Source organism: Rhynchophorus ferrugineus, unplaced genomic scaffold, assembly GCF_030347505.1.
Source record: "Rhynchophorus ferrugineus isolate W39M unplaced genomic scaffold, kcgeb_rfMv2 rfM3, whole genome shotgun sequence".
Taxonomy (NCBI): Eukaryota; Metazoa; Arthropoda; class Insecta; order Coleoptera; family Curculionidae; genus Rhynchophorus; species Rhynchophorus ferrugineus.
In genome coordinates this window covers 18,904,345-18,927,956 of record NW_027472582.1, presented here as the reverse complement: position 1 = coordinate 18,927,956, position 23,612 = coordinate 18,904,345, and the positions used below count along the sequence as shown (strand labels likewise).

Genomic DNA, 23,612 nt, shown 5'->3' with positions numbered 1-23,612 from the left:
ACAATTTACTCAAAAGGTGAATGTGAGCCGAGTCGTAATTTGTGAATCATTACAAGCAATGTGGGAGATCCAAAAAATGGAAAGATGAACGTCACGTGAACTAAATGTCTGGAAATTAGAAGATTGAAAAATCGCCAATGTAATGCTGTGTTAAAGGTATTAAAGGAATTAATTTCCCATCGAATAGTAAAAGGTAATGAAAAATGGATTTTTTGCGGAAATTCCAAGCGAATTTTCATGACATGATAATACGCCAGTCTTCATATAGTAAAACGAGTGAAAAGTTTTCAAATCACTTGGATGGAAGGTTTTATCGCACACGCTTTATTTTCCAGACCTAGATCCATCCGAATACCATCTCTTCGCATCGAAGAAGTTAAAAGATTGGAATTGCCTGAGAGCTGGGCAAGATGTATAAAATAAAATGGCCAATACTTTGAATAAATATATTTTAACTATTGTATATAAATTTTTATTTCTTTAGCGAAAAAAAACCGAAAGGAATTACCGACACACGTATCACAATTAAAATATCGGTCAAACTGATTATGTACAATTTTAATTTTAATGATTTTCTTGAATATTACTGGAAAATAATTCAAAAGAAATCCCCATATCAACTATAATAGATGACTTGGCATTCACACGTGTGCTGCAACATAAAGTATGGAGTTCTATAGATAAATCAATTTAATTTTTACTGTTTCGATAACGACATGATAAATTTCCTTTATCAGCTGGATTATATTGGAGACAAATAAAGTCGTTTCAAATAATTACTTTTCGCACATAAACCGTGATCTTTTCGATAATTATTATGAATGATTATATCGTAAACTAAATATTAAACATTTTCAGTTTTTCGCCTACGGCTAAGTATTCCAAAGGATACACATTTAATTGGGATTATTTTAAAACTGTGCAGTCACAAAGATGGATCCCATAGGGTAAGCCGATTATTACATTTATGAATTTATCCGGCACATTTCTTACGTTGCACGTATATCTTACTGATTTTTGTCTTTTGTTTCAGGGCCAGCTGTTTGAGTCTGTTGTAAGTATACTTTTATTTTATTTAAGTATATTAATGTGCAGGATTTTTCAAAGGGGGGTCGATGTTGAGTGGAATGTGTGGATGTATTTTTTTATTTGAAAGGTCCACGTAAACGAGTATGCAATCAATATAACATCATTCAAATGTCCAATAAGTAAGCCAATTATTATCAATGATTTAATGAGCGATGGCCTGATTTATGCCTGCAAGTCATACCGTATTACTGGAGCAACATGTCGTTCATGCCAATATTGTTGATTTTTTTCAAAACAAGTCGATTATAATTGTTCTGTAGTGTTCGTCGTTGATGATAACGCTCCAATAGCGCCTTTTTCGAAAATGTATAAGCCAATGAGGCCACTAATCCAAAAACCTCCACTAAATAGTGCTCATCTGACTGAAATGCTCTTCCAAATGCTCCAAAGTCCAGTGAAGTAAACACTACTTTTGTTATTTTCAAAATAATCGACCAGAAACAATTTTATATTTTAATTTTACACTGCTTCTTCATGGGAAAAATATCGTTTAAGTGAAGTGAACACAAAAGTGATATTGAAATTTTAGAGCGGCGATGGAATGACTGTGCGGTTCTTGATGGTGATTACGTTGATGGATAAAGCCAATTTTGAACAAAAAAAAAGAGTTTTATTTTATACGCCCGGGACTTTTCAGCCCATGTGTTAAGAGTATATGCCTAGTCTTTGTTGTTTTTGGCAGGCGATGTATTTTGGGGGCTAGCCGATCTGATTCGAATCAATCGTCTCGTATTTAACCATCAAGCGTGGAAGAGCTGACTAAATTGGGCGCAATGTTCTAACCAACATGCTTTTCAATAAGGAAACTTTATAATTTGGATATGCTGCTCAACCACGGTAATTTTCCAAATGATGGAACAATAGAAATAGGTTAAACGGACACTGTCAAAACAACCTAGCTGCAACAGACTGCCAATGTCAACGAGTTACAATTAAAACCTCTGTATTTTAATTAACAAACACCAAAGAAAGTATAAAAACAATAATTATGGCATAATGTATTTATAACATTATAATTCTTGTTGCTATTAAAACACTGATGAGGCGTAGAATGCTACCACAGTTTTTTTTTTTAATTCTTTCAAGTAATTTTTCTTGCTTCGGTTGAGATTTTACACCATGGAATCGAAGTCAATAATTTGGCGTAATGTTTGAGGGACAGGAATGTCGTGAATATGAATCACTAACGGTTAAGAGGGATATCTATGAGTATTATGAGTCCTTCAATTTTGAATATTTTGGAACTCATACATATATGCAATATTTTCTTCGAGTTTTATATATATTTAAATATGGTAAATAATAATAAATAGCAAAATAATAATATAGACGGAAACATACTTTAGAAATAAGCTTAAGATTCAAGAGAAAATAATTTTATATCCATATATTTAAGGATTTTACTTGTTCTAGTTTTACATCCTTAATTTCGGTATTTATTACCTCTGGTTCACCCAACATCATCAGCTTTCGTTTATCTTTTGTTGCTTATTTTAACGAGAATGGACCAATCCACTGTATTAACCATTGATTGAATGAAATCAGCAAAACTCCTATCGACATTTCAGGTTTTTCTGTTTGAAATTTGTTTATTATTTGACCCATTAATGATATAAACAGGATGAGGCCCAAGCTTCAGCTTTGTCTTAGTCCTACTTTGATTTTGAAGGAGTTAGATATCAATGGCAGTGACAGTAATGACTTACAATTTTATTACTTACTCCTATTTGTTATAATATAATCCACAGTATTTCTATTCCAAATCTGTCTTTTCCAAATTAATAAATTGTAGATATAACTTTGTTTTGTGTAATACATTTTCCTTTTAGTCTTGTATACGTCTTATCTGCTATTGATTTGAAACGATTTTCGATTATTTGTTGTATTTAATAAACTATTATTATGATATAGAATAGTGAATTCAGGTTTCTAGACCTCGTATTTATTTTATTAGCTTTTAACTAGCATTTTATTAGCATTAATAAAACTGTAACAAAATTTCGATTTTTATTAATTTTATAATAATACATAATTCACTTTTTCGAACAGAGAGTATTTTTAAGATAAAAGCGTTTAAAGTCATAGGGTATTCGATATTTCATTTTTAGATGTCTCGTCTCTAAAACAAAAAAATAAATCACTAAAAGCTATATCCCCGAAAATAATTTAAATTACGACAAATCGTCTTAAAGGCATCCCATATTCTTAAAGGGTTACCTTGAAAATATGAAAAAAATCTATTTATAATAGTTTACAATTTACAAACCATTTTGCAACAATAATTTTTAAATTAGTGATAATGGAAATATAGTGACATAAATATTTAAATTCATTTATACATATTCCACACTATTATTATTTTAAATCTGTTGAAATAATACTCATACAAATTCTTTACTAATAACCAAGATTACATATTTCAATTACTTGTTTGGTTTTGCGGTAATATGAAATATTCAACGAATGTTATATATCTTAATAATATGTTGTATATCCGTGGTGATTGTACCCATTAATCATTTTATAGATATGTAGTTCGTTTTTTTCACATAAAGTTGTCACTGTGGCACTCAAAATTGATTCAAGGAATTTGACTTTATTTTTTACAGGATATATTAGAGCCTTGAATAAATTCTTGTTTTATATGAAAATTAATGTTTCACAGGGTGTACAAATAACTTTTGAAGCTTTTGTTGTATCTTTGAGGCTTTATTCAGAGAAATTTGTATAACGTATCTTATTCAAAATGTTGTCCATCGTTAGCGATGACTTGATCATTTTTTTTAATTTCAAATGCAACAATTTGTATGTTTGGTTGATGGTTGGTAGAATTTCGATAGCTCATATCTCAAAAACTATAAGTGATAATTCAATTTGGCAATCGAGAACGTTTTTAGCATGCGGAATATTACTTGGAATGTGAATTGGAAAGAAATCGGTAATTCATAAGACCATTTTACAATTTTGGCCTAAGTTAGAAACAGAGCCTAAAGTGTAAAATTTCGATAGCCCATATCTCGGAAACTATAAGAGATAATGCAATTTGGCAATCGACAACGTAATTAGCATGCCGAATAATATTTGGAGTGTGAATTGGAACGAAATCCGTAATTCATAAGACCATTTTATAATTTTGGTCTAAGTTAGAAACAGAGCCTAAAGTGTAAAATTTCGATAGCCCATATCTCGGAAACTATAAGAGGTAATGCAATTTGGAAATCGACAACGTAATTAGCAGGCCGAATAATACTTGGAGTGTGAATTGGAACGAAATCCGTAATTCATAAGACCATTTTACAATTTTGGCCTAAGTTAGAAACAGTGTTAAATTTGAGCCTAAAGTGTTAAATTTTAATAATAATTAGAAGCTATAAAATGTCAAATGTAAAACAAAATTCTAAGTTGATGCGGCAACATTGCGAAATTCGGAATTTTTCGTTCATAAATGTTGATGTCGTGTTTTGGCTGTTTTATTGGATAGAATATATAATACTCATACAACATCACTAAGACTTGTAGGTTATGTTGTTAACCGAAAAAAATTTGCCATTTTACATTACTTAACCGATTATTGAAACGCGTTTGTACAATTAATGTTTAAATGTTATAATTTATGCATGAAAAATCATTTTCAATAATATATTTTCTAATTTAAATAAATTATTTCTATCAAAAATATCATACGTCACTAATTAATTCCAACATTTAACATCGGCACTTCCAAATAGAGGCGTAAAATAAATGCAGCCTTTCCTCTTTGGTGGAAAATAGCGAAAGTTATTCAAGCCATAACTATATTGATATCGATAACTCTAATGATTATTAGGTTATATTTCCATGGCATAAACAGAAGCAGAATAAAACCATAAGGTTAATTTTATTCTCTTTATTTACTTTAAAAAATAATAAACATTTCGATTTTGTGAGAACTAACCATTTTAATTGCCTAATTATATAGCCTTTTTAATAAAAGACATAATTATTTTAGTAAACCGGAGAAAAACAACTCTAGCGATGCTGCCGAGAAAAAGTTTGAGGGCACTAAAGATGAGGGCCTTCGAAATATGATAACAAGCTGCAAATCCTTAAGCAAATACGAAGGAAGATCGTTCAAAACTTTATTTCCACAAGTAAGTATACCAAATATTAAATTTATTTTTAACCGACTTCAAAAAAAAGAAGGTTCTATGTTCGAGTCTATTTCTAATTATTTCTCCGTCAATTATGGACCGATTTTCAAAATTATTTTTTATTCGAAAGAGTGCACTTCCGAGGTGATCCCATTGGAACTAAGTGAGGATCTGATGGTGGAATCTGTGGAAATCGAGGGAAACCCTCAAATTTCAAAGGCATGTTCAAAGTTTTCACATATTTTTTTATATAAAATAATCAGATATTTGTGTATAATGTTACTGCTGAACTGATGCAATAGTAGAGTACTAGAAATATTGCAGGCAACTGTTTCGATAGTATAATTGGTGCCGAGTCCAAACAATACAAAAATAATAATATAATTTTTAACATATACACAAAATTAAATTACGAAAAAACAAAGTGATCAGTTGGTAGTAGTTAAAATAATATTGTAAATAGATAAATAGGTTTAGGTAGGCATTAAACTAAATTGTGCGTATATAGTAGAATATAAAATACGTCTAGTAGATAGGTTAAATAAGCTATTTGTTTGTTTATTTAGTTATTACAAATATTTTTATGTATATATTTTATTTTAAAAAAATTTTTTCATGTCAAAAATTGATTATTATTATTATTATTACTAAGATTGATTATTTTTTACGTTATTGTGAGTCCCTTATTTATTTTTTAAAGTGTGTTCAGTTTTTTTATTAAAAGTATTTTATGATACAATGAATTAAATAATATAAACGCAACTGCGTATAACATCTTTGCAAAAGCACTCTCTTAGCCGTTGGTAGAGCATTAATTGATAACTCCAATTATTCTAACTTGATATTTCGTTTGGTTGATTTTTTATTTTCGCTTGCTTGAAACAGGCGAGCCTCATATTGTTTATAGCGTATAATTCCATTGGACTTACAAGGTGAATGTAGAGGTTGCAGAAATATAATATACTATTGTTTGTTAATCGTTAAAAAAAGAATAATTGTCTGGTTAAATTAATCTTCGTCATCCCCGTGATATTTATACATACGGCATAAATTAATGACTAACTTTATGACGAAATTATTTATATTTTTGTCATAACGGGATTCTATCTAAGTAGTATTAGTTTTGTCAATATTTACATATTATAAAGCGGTAAATTTCATCATAACCTATACGAAGCACTAGCTAATATAAAAGGAATAATAATTATTTATTTATATAGTGTTACACCTACATATATTTACTTAATTACTATTCATCATACTATATAATAGTGTATGAGGTTAATCAGCTGCATTGCATTCCATATAGAAAATAAGCGGAATAATTTTAAAATATTAGCATTACTGATAAGTAACAACATTGAAAACTAAACCATTCTGATACGAATTTAAAATCGTTTTCATTGAAACAATATCTAACGTATTTAAATCCAAAATGAATGACCATTGGAAATATGCTAACTAATAAACCAGCATTTTTTTTAGACAACAATTCTTTATTGTATAACAATTGTGATATGTGATAATAATTATTTAGATATTGTATATTAAAATATCCATAATTAACTGTTTATATGATTGGATATCAAGATAAAATCAAAAGTTAATTACGATTAATGTATTAAATTTTGCCAGTTTATAAATTTAGAATCCCCAAACAGAAAATAAATTGTGTTAAAAGAAGCGATAAATACATATAAGTAAATTTTAATTTCAATAAAAATATCTAAATAAGCGATGACTAACAGGTCATTTGAAAAGTCCCCGGCCTACCATAGTAAAACATATTTTTTTGGTAAAATTAGTTTTTTTTATTCAACATAATTCCTTTTAAGGGTGATACACTGATTATAGCGACCCTCCAACGTTTCGATACCATTTTTGTAGTACGATTTGTCGTTTGCTTCAAAATAGGTTTCAGTTTCGGCGATCACCTCTTCATTCGACGAAATTTTTTTCCCAGCGAGCAGTCTTTTCAGATCTAAGAACAAGAAATAAGCCCTGGGGACCAGATCTGGAGAATACGGTAGATGAGGAAGTAATTCGAAGCCCAATTCATGCATTTTTGCCATCGTTTTTACCGACTTGTGATACGGTGCATTGTCTTCAACTCTTTGTTGTTTTTGGTCAAAAGTGAAATCGCGCGGCACTCATTTTGCACAGGTCTTTCTCATACCCAAATATTCGTGAATAATATAATGTACACGTTCAGTTGACATCTTTAGAGTGTCTGCTATTTCATTCAATTACAATTTACGTTCATTCAAAGTCATTTTGTGGAGTTTTTTAATGTTTTCGTCGGTAACAACCTCTTTTGGGCGTCCACTGCATTCACCGTCTTCGGTGCTCATTTCACCACTTCTAAACTTAGCATACCAATCCTTGATGGTTGATTTTCCTGAGATAGTGTCCGAAAACTCGGCATCAAGCCAAGTTTTTGCATCAACTATATTTTTTCCCATCAAAAAGCAATATTTTATCAACACGCGAAATTCCTTTTTATCCACTTTTTCACAATAACAAATGTTGCTTCACTGAAAATGCTATAATTCACAAACTAATGATCCGACAGCTGTCAAATTTATACACGCATCTTTTGAAGGTTAGCGCTAACAAAAAAACATATGGATTTAATTCTAGTAGCGCCATATATGTGTCAGAGCGGGGACTTTTCAATTGACCTGTTATATTATAAAGCAGTAAACTAGAACTTACCACTAGAAAATTAATATTATAAAAAGGTATAGTTTCAGCAGATGCTCAGTAACGTTAACACTCAATAATAAAAACATTGTGTTAATATAAACACAAAATTCGTTCATTTGCCAATTAAGGCGGACTAAAATTGCAGATTATATTTCTTCTAACTAAAAAATTATTATAGCTGTTGAAATATTTCTTTATATAGTCTGTTACAAATATATGTATATAGCTCGTCAGCGAACAAAATAGCCAATGCCCGTCAATACAATTTATGACGTCAGCACTTCGCGATGTTGCCACGTCAATTTAAAATTTTTATTTTGAACGTTTACCGGATATAACTTCTGATTACAATCACTAATATTTTAAAGAATTTTGCAGACCACATTGATCAAACCACATTCTACCTCTTTTTAACTAAGATAAAATGAGAAGGAACTGCCCGAATATATTAATTTCATCTATGACGTGCATTTGCTGTTTTATTGAACGGATTATATGTACTAATCGTTTCTTTTAAAACGTGTATTATTTAAATCTTGAATTAACATTAACGAGTTCATGCTGTATTTGGATAAAAAACATAATCTAACACGCATTAAAAATTTGCAAAAATAAAAGTAATAATATAGTATAATATAATAAGCAATAAAGAATATAATAAATAATCACTCATCAATATATATTTGAAAACCAATATAATTCTTAATAATAAGTTATTTATAAAATTACTATAATAATATATAATAGAGTATTCGAGCAATAAATATAAGTATCATATGTATAAGGTGTACCAATAAATTTTGAAGGATTTACAAAAAGTCCTTAACTTAATTATTTATAAAATTACTATAACATCTTAGGTATAGAGTATTGGAGTAATAAATATAAGTATCATATGTACAAGGCGTATCAATAAATTTTGAATTAACTTAAAACCCTAAGGGGTCATAATTTGTCTCCAAAAATTAATTAAACATATTGCAGTAATTTATTGGAATAAAGCTTCAAGATTACAAAAATATCATCAAGATTTATTTAGGTGCACATCTTATATTCCTCTAGGATCATCACTCCGTACTGACACATTATCATGTCATGCCGAAAATTCACATCTAGGAATAGCTTTTACCTTAAATTCGTTATTATACTAGCAACCTCTTAAAAAAATCACTTAAGTATAATATTCCCAATATTCTAGATTTAACAATGATTAATTTTTAATCTAAGTAGACAGACAGAATCATCATTTCTGTATAGGACCAAAACCAGTTATTATAAAATATGTCGTTCATTCCGTTACAGATCTTAGCATCCCTACTAGCTGCCAGTTTTCACATCGGAAATGGAATCTCATTAGCTTATTCAGCAGTATTAATTTCTCAATTGCAACATGAAGAAGACAGTTTCAAACCAACAAAAATGGAAAATTCATGGATGGGTTAGTAAAATAGTATCATTAATATGACATAATGGTAAAAATAAGCTAATACTTTGAGTTAGTTAATGAAATATTTTGATGGTCTAACGTCTATATAAAATATCATTAAATATTACATTCTAACGATGAAATAACTGAATTATTCGCAGAACATTTAGCTAACTTATTCCAACCGAATGATATAAAATCTACAATAAATATAAATATTTTTTATCAGACCGAGGTAGCTGTAAATCTGATTTCTCCAATGGAAGTTATTACTGAAATTAACAACAACCTCAATCCTAAAAAGGCCCCTGAAATTGATGATATTTCACCTGGCTTATTAAAAGTGCTGCCACGAAAAGCAATAATCATGTTAACATATATATTCAATGTTTAAAACTGAACCTATTTCTCTGCTACTTGAGATATCAAAATTATGTGAGAAACTGCTGTTAAAACGTATTAAACCATTTATAGAAATACCATATTTCCAAAGTGCACAGAGTAACAGTGGTTGCTGAAAAGGCATTCAAGCTATTAACCAGGTATGGCATTTGGGATTAATGTATAAACTAACCAAATTGCTATCCCGGAATTACTGTCGACTGTTGGAATTAATTCTGGAGAAAATTTAAAGTATCACATGAAGGGGCTTTCTCAACACTTAAACTTATTTCGGCTGGAGTTCCACAGGATAGTATCTTGGAACCTCTCCTATATCTGCTCTATACTGCTGATATCTCAACAACAAAAAACAGTACTTGGAACATTTGCCGATGACACAGTTATCATGGCAATAGATGTATCTCTGTCTAAGGCCGTACAAAAAGTACAAGTAGCGGTTAACAAAATTAACAAATGTAATAGAGACTGGAAGATTCAGCTTAACAGATTCAAATCTGACCATGTTAATTTTGCGTTGCGGCGAAATCCCAGCAACCTAATTATATCACTTGACGGATGTCCGATTCCTCAAGCAGGATCAGTCAAATACCTCAGAATATATCTCGATGGAAGATTAAACTGGAAACATAATTTTAAACAAAAAGCGAAGCATATTAGACTCAAAGTCAAGCAATTGTACTGGTTAGTTCGAAGATACTCTCAACTAGACCTAAAATCAAAGAGATTGGTTTATCAGTCAATCATAACCAATATGGACCTAAGAGGTGCACATATGGGGTTGCACTAAGAAATCAAATAGACTGGTGGTAATACACCGTACCCAGAACAAAGTTCTGCGATTAATTACCAATGCTTATCGCTACGTAACCAACGAAGAGCTTCACGATGACCTGGAAATCAAATGCATACACGAAGTGTTCCAAGATTTCGTCTTAAAACATGAAATAAGGTTTCTAAATCACAGCAATGTGGAAGCAATACAGTTATTAGACAACACGCAGAAAATCAGGAGGTTGAAGCGAACTAAACCACTTGTTTACATAATGGAAATGCATACTGATGTATTGAATCCGTACTCGCCTTGTTTGTATAGTAATGAAAGTACAACAGAACACTTGTAATAAATTAATTTGTAAATTAAGATTGTTAATATTTCACTATTTTTATTTTTTCTTAAATATATCGACATTTGTTTTGGGTGACCAACACCCTTAGTATTAAATAAACATATCCTTTTGTGTTTCAGCTAGTGTACTCATAGTAGTTATACCTCCAGCCTCCATAGTGAGTGGTTTCATTATGGATAATTTTGGTAGATTAAATTGCATAAAAATAGCAGGCATCCCAGGTGTCATTGGTTGGTCTATGATTGCTTGTGCTCAAAATGTACCAATAATTATTTTAGGCAGATTATTAGTTGGTATATCATCAGGTAGAGTAATGCTCCATATTTCCTGACTTTTCAAAATTTGTACAATCGATTCTCAAACTGTGTATCAATGATTTCAGCTTGGGGTACAAGTCCTGGTATAGTATATATAACAGAAATCGCAAGCTCGAATCTAAGAATGTCCCTTATGGCAATTGCACCTACATATGTATCATTAGGTAAAAATTTAAATAGACCTAACTTTTGAAATAATTTAACTTAACTCGCCGATTATCAGGAATGGTTTTAACTTATTTTTTGGGATGGTACTTACATTGGAGGATTCTAGCTTGGATATGTAACATTTTCATCGTAGTACCTTGTTTAGTTTGTATGGTAATCCATGAAAGTCCCTCATGGTTGATTTTAAAAGGACGTTATGACCAAGCCAAGAAAAGTTTACAGTGGATACATAAATATCAGAAACCACCAGGTGAAGTAAGTTATTTAAATATATCTGGGTAAATCAAAAAGGAAAACCTATGTGTATTTTAGCAGGAGACATATGCCGAACTTCAGTATAAATTGCTACAGGAGGAACAGGAGAAAAAAAAAGAACAAAAAAGTGAAATCACAAAGAAGGGTCTGAGGTTTCTTGTTAATGAATTTCTCAAACCAACAGGCTGGAAACCGCTGATTATATTAACAGGGCTTTTCTTTTTCCAGCATTTTTCAGGAATTTATATTACAATGTTTTACAGCATTAGTTTTATTGAGGTAAGATTTTTATTTTTAAATAAAACACTTTTTATAATGAAATGCAATCTATATAACTTAAATAATGAGTATGTTGATATTCTTCCAAGATTTTTTTTTTAATTATATAAGTAATTTGTTAATGTATTCGTATATAAAAAAAGGTTAAGTTAATTTCATCAATACTTTTTTTGTTAAATTTTCAGAATATATTTTGATAATGTATTATATTTTATAGGAAGCACAAACAAATATCAATGCCTATTTTGCATCTATATTAATAGGTGTTGTACGATTGATCATGTCAATTGTTAGTATATACATTTTGAAAAAGTTCCGTAGAAGATCTTTAATTTTTGTTAGTACAACACTGATGTCCATTTTTATGTTTATCGCAGGAATGTGGACTGGTTGGATAAAAGAAGGTATTTATACGTATAATACTATACATTAATAACATATAATATTTATACATATATAATTTATAAAAATTTATAATTAGCTAGAAATTATATGACTTTTTAAAGTCCTGCTATATTCTGTAATGATTCGTAATTGGAATTCTGCTATAATGTTCGATAAATTTAACTAGATCTGATAACTTGACTTATTTAAACTTCAGAGGACTTTAAAACAGTATATAATTTAATAAAATCCTATTTTTTATTATATTTACTCAATAATATAATTGAATTTTATGTTTTTGTAAACAGGCACAACTCAGTTACTTTGGGTCCCTGTAGCAGCCTTATTATTTTATGTAGTCGCATCAACAATTGGTTTACTACCTATACCAAATATGCTCATAGCTGAATTGTTTCCATTGGAAATTCGAGGAATTGGATATTCAATCAGTTACAGTTTGTGTTGCATATTAATGTTTATAGCTTTACAGACATATTATACAATGAGTGACCTGTTTGGTGGTGCCAGCAATTTACAATTATTTTTTGGTTGTATTTGCTTGGGTGGGGCAATCTATTCATATATATTCTTGCCAGAAACATTTGGAATGAAACTTAATGATATTACTGACTATTTTAAATATAGATTTATTTATATTGGAAGTGGTAATGAAAAGCCTATAGTACAAAGTGATACACAAGAAAATATGTTATCCACAACTGACTACAATAACAAACAAGAACTTGTATAGAATTTAAAACATTTTACCTAATTATAAAATTTTGTATTAAAATATTGCGTTCCTTAATTGTACTTAAATTAATATAGAAACATATTTCTTAAAATTGTAGTTTCAATTATCAGTATTATTGGTATATTTTAATTCGAATTAATTAGTATTGATTATTATATTACATTATGTCCTATATTACTATATTTTTAGTACAATATGTTTGTATTTTATATAATTCAAACATATTAAATAAATAAATAAATATATATATATAATAACAAGTATATTATTATATAGATCTTAATATGACATTTTAAATTATTTTAAAATAACTTCTAATAACTGATTGTTGGATAACCAGTGAATTATCCAATATAATATATATATACATGTATATATATATACATATATACATATATATATATATATATATATATATATATATATATATATATATATATATACATATATATATATATATATATATATATATATATATATATATATATATATATATACTAGTAGTGTCATCTAACAGACAATAGCCATACTAATAATAATCCTACAGATTAAAACTGATTGGAATGTTAGTGTGATAAATTCTAGAAGGTGGCGTTAGTAAAAAAATGGCGTCTATGACGTCACTTTCTCGGCTCCATAATCGTTACGAAAAGTAGGGACCGGGATCGCCGCACCCAAGAGTCGAATTCGTGAGGAAAAATCGTCGGAAAACTAGGAAAAACGTGTGGAATAGTCCTTAAGTAGTGCAAGATTGATCTATGGACCTATTAGTGTAGTAAACTTAATGAGTAGTGCGCGGGATAACCAAGAACTGTATGCATATCCCTCAATGTATTCGTGATTGTGTGAACACCGTAGGATAGTCGAACGAAAGTGATAAAAAGGAGTTAGGAGCCGGAAATTAGTAAGTTTTAGTTATCGCATCTGTGGTTCGTGTATAATAGTATTTGATAATATAGAAAATTTTTCAAAAAAAATATTAGGAAGCATATAAGTAATGAAACAAGTATTTCCAGCAGGTGCAATGACTGTCATGGCGTCTCCCTCACAGAACTGTCATTTTACTATTAATTCATCGTTTTTTTGTGTTTCACTTGTTATCCTACTTCTTAAAAGTCGTGTATGTATTTTATAAGATTTTATATTTATTTTGGTGACTATTTATGTTTTATCTTCTCACTTAATCCTTGTAATTTATCAGTTTGTGATTATAGGTGTGTCTCAAAAAATGCAATTTTCAATTTCTATAGGCGGGATATTAGTAGTGTAAGGGTTTGTACTTTAGCTAGTGCTTTTAATTAACTTGTTATCGTTTTACTATCGCTGATATATTAATTATAATATGTTAATATACATTTTAAGTTTGCTATACGACATTGTATGTTTTCCCTTTAAAAATCAGGTAGAAGTTAAATAGGAAGTATATGTGAATAATAGCCCAATTGGTATAAATTATATAGTTTACACATTAGAATCTAAAGAATACACATCATATATTTTCAACTGCTATTTTATTGATCAAATAATTATCAAATGACACTTTTAAATAAGATAAGGTTTATTCTAAAGTACTTCAATGGATTTGAAAAGTGACATTACATTTGATCATTGTAATACTTTCTTGATAACGAGGCATTGCTTTAAAACGCTATACTACAGTTGTGGTTTTCCTGTTAGAAATATGTTTCATGGTTTTAATAATCTACTGATCTTGATTGCGTCAATATCTTTTTAATAAAAATAAAGATGTAATAACACCCGATATTATAACTTACTTATAAAGATAGATACTTATAAACGTTGATTTATTATCAACCCAAGAATGAAAAAATTAAATCTATACTGTCACTTTTAAAGTGTTTATATCAAATATTGGGAATATGGATATTTTTAGATGTTACAATTAAAATTAAATATGTATGTTTATTAAAGAGAGCTTTTATTTTTTCCCCAATAAGGATATAGTTACAGAATTGATCTATTTAAAAATATTTCATTCCAACTAAATCAATAGGTATGACATATGTGTTCTGGAATATAGAGTACTTATATATTGTTTAATTTTTCGTAGGTTTTTGTTCATAAAGGCCCCTAAGCAGTATGAACGAATTGGACACTTTGAGGCAAGAAGCTGAAACTTTAAAAAATGCCATTAGGGTAAGTAAAATTAATCAACATTCTTTTATATCAATATTTTTAGCCATTACAAATATATATATATATATATATATATATATATATATATATATTTGTTTAATATAAACAATATTTTCAGAAAGTTTGATATTTACTGAAGTTGTGGATTGTATGAAAACAAATGTGTAGAAAACAACACAATGATCTATTTGTCTAAATATATAAATTAATTATGTCCTTTGAGTTTTCAATTTTATTAATTAATCAATGCATACATACAATCAAGGTAGAAATTAACATTTATATATCAGTTACCTAAAACAGATAACCGCAATTAAAAGAAGATAACCACTGTAACTATTGTGATTTGTTCTTAATTATTAACACTTTATTGTGAATTAAGTTTTAATTTTAAATAATTATCTCCTAGATTATCTGACACTACACAAGTTTAAGTAATCATTATAATTTAACTGTAGCAGGAGAGGCATACAGCAATCTAGATATGCTTTATATAAATAGGATGTTGCAAATTAAAATTATTATTTATAAAGACAACAGGGTTTAAAGGCCTTGATGTATATTTTTATTATTTCTTTTTGGTTACACAGGATATTGCCATACAACCACATGTTATTCATACGCGTGATTTCCTGTTTTAATAAGTGTACAGTACTCTTACATATAATAATATTGATGCTTTATTATCTTAATTTTAAAAAGCTTACTTTTTAATAAATCATGTATAAATGAATATAAATCATGTGCATACAATATGAATTTCTGTTTACATTTCAATAAAGTATATCATAATATATTTTAATAAAATGTGTTTAATAATAACATGTTAATTTAATGAAATAAATTGTAGTAAAGTAAAAGAAAATAATACACGTCAATTTTTTTGGAAAAATTGTTGAATGTGTTCTGTTCAAAACTGTTTTTTTCATTTGGTTTTCCTGACATATATCGATTAATATTCTTTATACATGTTGGAAATCTTAAGGTAACTATAACAGTAATTTTTAGTGATTATTTAATATAATTTAAGATTAATTAATTTTTTTAATTAACTTTTGACCAACTGTTATGTAGTATTAAATAAGCTAACATTAAATATGTATTGTTTTATATTAAGTTTGATTTTAAAAAAATTAGTCACAAATGTATCCATATTTGACAAGTGTAACAGAAATTCATATTTCTAACGGTAGTGAATACAAATTAACTGTTTCCAGTTTGAACATGCTTTGATATTCAAAATAGTCCAAATATTTAGCCGAACAAGCACTTGTTTCGGAATTGTAATAAAATATTCACGAGTATAAGGTTATGTTGTGTCTGTTTTATGCCTAAAAGGGCGTGGTGTTTGTTCCGTTATATAAACAGCCTCAGCTGTCCTTAATTCTAATACTTATTAATATTTTTGGAAATTCAAATATTTGGTCCTTTTTTATTAATCTTAGTTTGTAATTCTGTTAACAATATTTTGACAATAATGAGGTACTGAAACTTAGCAGGAATGTTAATTGTAATGCGTAATAAGAACATTTTATATTTATAGCTCTTACCAAAAATTAGAAAAACCTTCAATATCGAGTATTAGTTCTCTTTAATATTTTCGAAATGTCATTGTTATAAAATTGTGTTTGTATTGGCCATTTCGTTTAAGTTTTATTTGTTTTTCAGGATGCTCGCAAAGCAGCGGCAGATACCAATCTGGCTACGGCCACTGCATCTTTGGAACCCATTGGTCGGGTGCAGATGCGAACGCGTCGGACCCTTAGAGGTCATTTAGCTAAAATTTATGCTATGCATTGGGGTTCTGATAGCAGAAATCTTGTATCAGCTTCTCAAGATGGCAAACTTATTGTTTGGGACAGTCATACCACTAATAAGGTAATTACTTTATGATATATATTTGATTTCCATTAATTTGATCGAATTTCCATTGAATATTAGTTAACAACATTAGTGTAATTTTAATGTTGAAGATGTAAAACATTACACATTTTTGGTCTAAAATTACTTAATTTAGATGACCTGATATTTAAAATATTTAAAAAAAGTCAATCATTGTTATTGTAGGGCCTCATATATGCATAAAGGTTTGAAGTATATTACTGGCTGAATATATTGTAGAGTGAACTGGGTAGATGGACATGTGAAATAAATGCTTTTTCTGTATTATTCCCATAAAATTATATTTTTATATTTTATAAAATAGACAATTAGTACTTCTTTTTTACAAGAACTATTAAACATGACCCTGATATTCAATTGTAAAGTGTGAATATGCTAACATTTCATAGTTTTAATTATTGCAATTATTTTAGGTTCATGCTATACCCCTTAGATCATCTTGGGTAATGACTTGTGCATATGCACCATCCGGATCTTATGTAGCATGCGGTGGATTAGATAACATTTGCTCTATTTATAGCCTAAAAACTAGAGAAGGTACAGTATAACGGCCTAAATAACAAATATATGTTAAATGTATTTTATGTTTAGGCAACGTTAGAGTAAGTCGGGAGTTACCTGGTCACACAGGTTATTTATCTTGTTGCCGATTTTTGGATGATAACCAAATTGTAACCAGCTCAGGGGATATGTCTTGTGCACTTTGGGACATTGAAACAGGACAACAAGTTACTAGTTTCCTTGGACACACTGGAGATGTTATGTCTCTCTCCTTGGCTCCAGATATGCGCACTTTCGTTTCAGGTAAAATAATTGTGCTGTATATAATTCTTAAATTTCTAGATAACACAGTGAGGGGCTAGGGCGGTTTTACCATTAATTTCTACAGAAAATTATTAATACTACTAAAATTAAATATATAAAAAAACATTTAAATATGTAAATGAAAAGAGAAGCTAACAGTCTCACTACCAAAAAATCCGTGCTTCAAATTCTAAGTTGAACATGGGGCAGAAAATGTTAAAATCTGAAAAATAATAATTCCAGTCAGGATGGATAAGCTCAAATTTGTAAAAAAAATTGTTAAAGACTATGACAACATAGTATGTTAACCAGAAATGATCAATAACTAATGTCCCTGATTTAATTCCACAATAAGTCCAGTTTGAATAACGCTAACGGGTTATTGACCAAGTAAATAAACTGAAAAGGAAAATATTTAGGGTTTTTGTATTTATTACACCTGACTTATATGACCTGATGAACCTCACATATCTTCTAAAGCTGCACTTCCTGAAGTGTTTTTTTTTTGCAAATAATTCGACAATTAGGCACCAATTTTTACTCTAAATTGCGTGGAATAATTTAATGCATATTAGAAGTGAAAAAATTACGGCAGTGCAATTTTCAAATGACCACGGAATTCACCAAATATCTTACTATATTGAACAAAAATTGTTACACCAATTAAGCCCACTTGAACCAAATGCTCAAGAGTAGTTCCTCTGGCATATTGTTAAATGCATGAACACAAAGCTGGATATGAAAAAGAGTGTATTAACGTAGGTTGGGACCCGATCGCAACAATGGTAGAATAAAGATATAACGCATCATATCAAGAATTAAAAATATTGCGTTGGAATTTAAGAGTAGCCATTGTATTTTGTATCGTTACATCTTATCAAGCTGCAAAGTTATTTAATTATCTGAAATGTCTCAGTCAGTCCAAAGTGTGCAAAAAATGGGTAATCCATATGAATTACCCGTTTTTCACAACTAACTCCGATGCTTTCAAGAGCTGAAGTTATAGCCAGGTTATATAAACGTGACGTATGAAAGGTTTCCGGAAAGGCACAAAACAAGTCCGCAACAAGCAATTGTTGGAAAGATCAATGAAATTACAATTTCATCGAAATTAGCGACCATATTTATCCTGACTACAAATTATCAGCCTTTTAAAACTAACTTCTAAACTCTTCTTCAGTTTTACAGGTTAATACTTTAGAATTACCAAATAAAAATTAGGATTATAACTGGATATTTAATCTCCCGAAAGATTCGTCTCATTACTTTCCGTATATTGATCAAAATTCAGTTATTACCTGAAGTTAATTTTCTATACTAACAGCCCTGAATTACAATGTATCGATAGATGTTCAATAGATAGATGTTCATCTAGATTAAAGCGTATATTTGAATTCGTCTCTAAGGTAGTTTTAGGTTGGCGTGTTAAGATTTAATATACAGAAAGATGGCAAAGCGTAGTAGTTGGGATCTGCATACTTTGTATACTTTTTGAAAAAACTTCGGAAAAGAAACTTATTTGGAAAACCATGACAATGAATACTACTTGAGAGTATATATAATTAACTAAAACACACAACATTTGTAAACCAACTTCAAATTAAACGACTAAAGAGACAACAATGTTATTATTCAACATGACAACGCCAAACCGGTGAAAACATACTTGGAAACGTTAAGATAAGAAGTAGGTAGCACTCGATGTATTCTCTAGACCGTGCTCCTTCTGGTACTACTTGTTCTGACATATTGAGGATAGCCTCAAAAGATTTGTTCTTTCAAGATAGAATCCTTAAGTTGCCTGAAATATTTAATAAATAGCGGCTGTAGATAGACAAAACTTTGAATATAAAACATTGTACAGATTTTTCACAATAAAGGTTCAAATTTGAAAAGTAGTTTATTCCTTATGATCAATCACTTATAATTAATAAAATAATTACAATACAAATTGTGTTGACTATATTATTTTTTATGCAGTATGTTACTTCACATTGAATCCCATGAAAGCGAGAGTGATAAATACAGTAGTGTTATCGGAGTAAGTTCAGTTTGGCTTGTTCTATCGAAGGTAACACGTTTTACTATGAATGTTACAAATGATAATATCAAAATCACTGATTTAAAAGCCTAACTTTCGTGTGATTTTGGAAATAGCTTCTTAGAACCAAAAGTTGTAGTCTTTTAGATAGTGCTGTTCGATAAAGGCATTTTATTTGAGCCTCATGTACCCAGCAGTTGAAAATTTTCTCTTAGAGTCAATACTGATTGGCACCAGCTTGAGTAAGCTTATTATAAACAAACTGTAAGAATGTAACTTTTTAATTCTGGTTTGTGGGTTGGCGGTGTGAACTTAGAAAGGTGCGACAAAATATCCGTATGCCTATTAGAATATCTTTTACTTTTCTTTTTGAAGTCATGCAATTGTTTCTAAATCAGTCAAAGACAATTTAGGTCGCCATTGAATGTTATCCCGGGCGTACACCGAAAGCTAACGGTTTATGAAAACCTCATATAAATTATTTAATTAATAATCAGAATTAGTGTTAACATTGCTAAAGCATTAATGGTTATGATACAATATTTGTAAAGTACATCACTTATGTGGTTTATGTAGATTGTTGCATCTTAACATAATGTTTATTTACAGGCGCGTGTGACGCTTCCGCAAAATTGTGGGATATCAGAGAAGGAATGTGTAAACAGACTTTCCCAGGACACGAATCAGATATAAACGCAGTAACATTCTTTCCTAATGGTTTTGCTTTTGCGACGGGCAGTGATGATGCAACCTGCCGCCTGTTCGACATCAGGTAATACAATTTATAAATACAGATAAATAGGTATTCAAATTATTGATTTGATTTATTATAGGGCCGATCAAGAGTTAGCGATGTATAGCCACGATAATATAATCTGCGGCATAACTAGTGTAGCATTCAGTAAATCTGGTCGGTTACTTCTGGCTGGTTATGATGATTTTAACTGTAATGTATGGGATTCAATGAAAACTGAAAGAGCCGGTAAGATTTCTTGAAATACATTTATTGATTGTACTTAAATTATTTCTATTTTTATCTTTTTAGGTATTTTAGCTGGTCATGATAACAGAGTAAGTTGTCTAGGAGTAACAGAAAACGGAATGGCTGTTGGTACTGGTTCGTGGGACAGTTTCCTGCGTATTTGGAATTAAAATCACGCAAGAGAACTATAATATATAAAGCCAAAATTTCCGTTATAATCTCACCTACATCACGCAGTGATTTTCATTTTTAAAAAAAATATTACGAGTCACTTTTCATTTAGCGTGTCATATTATTTTCTTCACCCCATCAACTAACTAGGAGCATTTACGGAAACATGTTTTGCCATAATAAACAAAAATGCATTTTTATTACTATAACTTTATATTGTAACTATATTTTTTTAAACTTATATTTGAACTATTGTATGTGTATAGTATTTTTATTTAATTTTTTTCTGTTTTTGTAATGCTGTGCTTTTTTGAAACTTATTTTTATAGACACACACCTACACACACAAAATACACACGTTTTTCTTTACCGCTTTGTTAATACGTATTTAAGATCGTTAGGTTTTAAGTTATCATTTTCTTTGTGATTATTTCCAAAAAAATGCTTATAGGCCTGTATGTGTATATTAGTGACATTATTTATTTAAGTGTTAAAAACTGTTTAGAATTAAATAAAAAGGCGATAATATTTATTTTGTTTCAGTTTGTTTTATTTTTATTCTAATTATTATTTTGGTTTATTGATATATGTATATTTTTGTTTATATAAATCACTTCACAGTGTTGTAGGTGAGACATGGACACTCGTATTCAGATATAAATCATTTTGCTTTGCAACAACCAGAACGTGGGCCACAAGGCCCTTTTTCTTTCTTTTAATCATAGTACAAAACGTTTTCATCTATATTGAAAAAGACCAAATAGGTGTACACCTAAGCATTTGACATTTTTTCCTTAAATCTGATTAAGACATGTTTAAGGGTCGTAAGATTTTTTTGCTTGTATTGATCCCCGGTTAAGGAATTTGGTTCCGTTTCATGAATTATCGGTTAGGATTGGCTTTTGATCTATCGCGTAGACACGAAAGATAACTAGTCAAGAGTAATCACTGGGTGGTTATTTGTGCCATAACGTGTAGAAGGTTTTTAATAGTATAAGTAAGGATGAAATGATTAGCTAGTTACATTTCTTCATCCTGCTTTTTCACTATGAAGAAAACCTGAATCATATAACTGACCAACTCAAAGATTGGCAGAATGACTATATACAAGAATAAAATGTGTAATACTGCCGCGCCATTTTTAAAAAATGGCGTCTATGCGTATTTAAACTATTATAAGAGGTTTTCTTTTCGATGCCGATTTTTTTTGTTGTAATTGTGTGATTTATGTTCAAAATCTATTTTCATTGTCGCTAAACGATTAATGATTTTTGTTAATATTTGTTGTTATTAAAAATTTGCCAATTTTATATTGGAGCCTGTTATCAAATATATCATAACGTGCTATTATTATTTTTGTTCCAATTCATCTCTATTAATTTTTATATTCGCATTGAATATCAACTATTAGCATATATTAGAATTAAAAAGCATATAACGACTCCAATATAAAATCTAGGAACATTGTTTCGTTACTTTTCGATATAAAACTTAAGGATATAATAGTAATAAACGGTATACACTATTTAAGCTTTTTGCTTACGATATCAAATTTTGCGTCGCAAATGGCGTGAAATCCTTTTTGATTTTTGACGACAGATGACGTAAACACGGTCTTTTTTTCAAGCACATAATAATTTCTTTAAGGAATGTAACTTTTTTTATGGAAGCTTTTTTTATATGTGCTAAAGTGGTATAGGACACAATGACAATGTTTACGGACACTTTATCAGTATAAAAAGGAGCTTCTCCAAAAAATCCCCTAAGATGTAAGTGTATAATTTTTTAAAAAATTACTTATTAATATAGGGATATAAGATAAAAAACCAGTATGTACATGTATATATGAGTAAAAGCTAAGGGTACTCGAAGGTGAGGCTGTTGAAAACCTTTAGAATAAGCAATACATATTCCTTAAATGGTTTTAAATATAATTTGGCTTCTATTGAACTTTTTTATTTAATTAAAACAAAAAAGTTCAATCTTTCGGGACGCTGAATTTAGGGCTCAAAAATCATTTTTAGATGTTGTATTAAATGTATCTCTACGAGAATAATTTAATTTTTCTTAATCAGATTTACTAAAGAAAAGCTATTCTGCGATAAATGATGTTTATTTTTTTTATTTTTGTACATACTACGAATATTCTATCTTGATAAAAATTATCGCAGATAAAGGTATTTTTGTTGATCATTAAGATAACAAATTTCAATCCTGGCCTAACTGCTATCATCCACAAGTAAAATGAGTAAATATATGGGAAGTTATATTCATATTTTTAATTAAAAGTAGAGATACTATACTAAAAGTTTTCGAATTGTCGATTATATCAAAACAAATCCCTTTATCTACCCTAAAAAAACAAACGACTACGTTTGCTTTTTTAGCTTAGACGACCCTTCAAGCTTCGTGAGTGTGTTTTTTTATAAAGTTAGGAAACAATTGTCACAGAATATAAACTAAATATTAATATTAACGTCTGGTGAATCTAAGCGCTGTTTTTTCAATATTTGGGCAC

The 23,612-nt window shown here is 29.4% G+C and overlaps 2 protein-coding genes across 9 annotated transcripts in view; both read left to right on the top strand.

The window, feature by feature from the left end:
- LOC143193986 (facilitated trehalose transporter Tret1-2 homolog) overlaps nucleotides 1-13,128 on the top strand; it is a 60,233-nt gene extending 47,105 nt beyond the window's left edge. For 2 of the 7 annotated variants that reach the window (XM_076400506.1, XM_076400504.1), the window contains exons 2-11: nucleotides 859-947; nucleotides 1,034-1,054; nucleotides 5,078-5,219; nucleotides 9,228-9,363; nucleotides 11,000-11,185; nucleotides 11,263-11,361; nucleotides 11,421-11,620; nucleotides 11,678-11,899; nucleotides 12,117-12,303; nucleotides 12,592-13,128. In XM_076400506.1, the coding sequence (XP_076256621.1) occupies nucleotides 934-947; nucleotides 1,034-1,054; nucleotides 5,078-5,219; nucleotides 9,228-9,363; nucleotides 11,000-11,185; nucleotides 11,263-11,361; nucleotides 11,421-11,620; nucleotides 11,678-11,899; nucleotides 12,117-12,303; nucleotides 12,592-13,034 (1,650 nt within the window). In that variant the 5' untranslated portion in view covers nucleotides 859-933 and the 3' untranslated portion in view covers nucleotides 13,035-13,128. Of the gene's footprint in view, nucleotides 1-16; nucleotides 157-858; nucleotides 948-1,033; nucleotides 1,055-5,077; nucleotides 5,220-9,227; nucleotides 9,364-10,999; nucleotides 11,186-11,262; nucleotides 11,362-11,420; nucleotides 11,621-11,677; nucleotides 11,900-12,116; nucleotides 12,304-12,591 lie in introns of all 7 variants that reach the window. The other 5 variants (XM_076400502.1, XM_076400508.1, XM_076400505.1 and 2 more) reach the window with 4 other exon arrangements.
- A 249-nt stretch (nucleotides 13,129-13,377) lies between these two features.
- Gbeta13F (guanine nucleotide-binding protein subunit beta-1) lies at nucleotides 13,378-21,626 on the top strand. Of its 2 annotated transcripts, none has more exons than XM_076400539.1 (8): nucleotides 13,378-13,941; nucleotides 15,109-15,194; nucleotides 16,863-17,072; nucleotides 17,510-17,633; nucleotides 17,688-17,900; nucleotides 20,551-20,713; nucleotides 20,775-20,923; nucleotides 20,987-21,626. In XM_076400539.1, exons 2-8 carry the CDS (start codon nucleotides 15,138-15,140, stop codon nucleotides 21,091-21,093), a joined length of 1,023 nt encoding a protein of 340 aa, XP_076256654.1. In that variant the 5' UTR covers nucleotides 13,378-13,941; nucleotides 15,109-15,137; the 3' UTR covers nucleotides 21,094-21,626. The 2 variants fall into 2 exon arrangements, with proteins under 2 accessions (XP_076256654.1, XP_076256655.1); XM_076400540.1 differs by having other exon boundaries at nucleotides 13,683-15,051.
- Nucleotides 21,627-23,612: the final 1,986 nt, after the last annotated feature.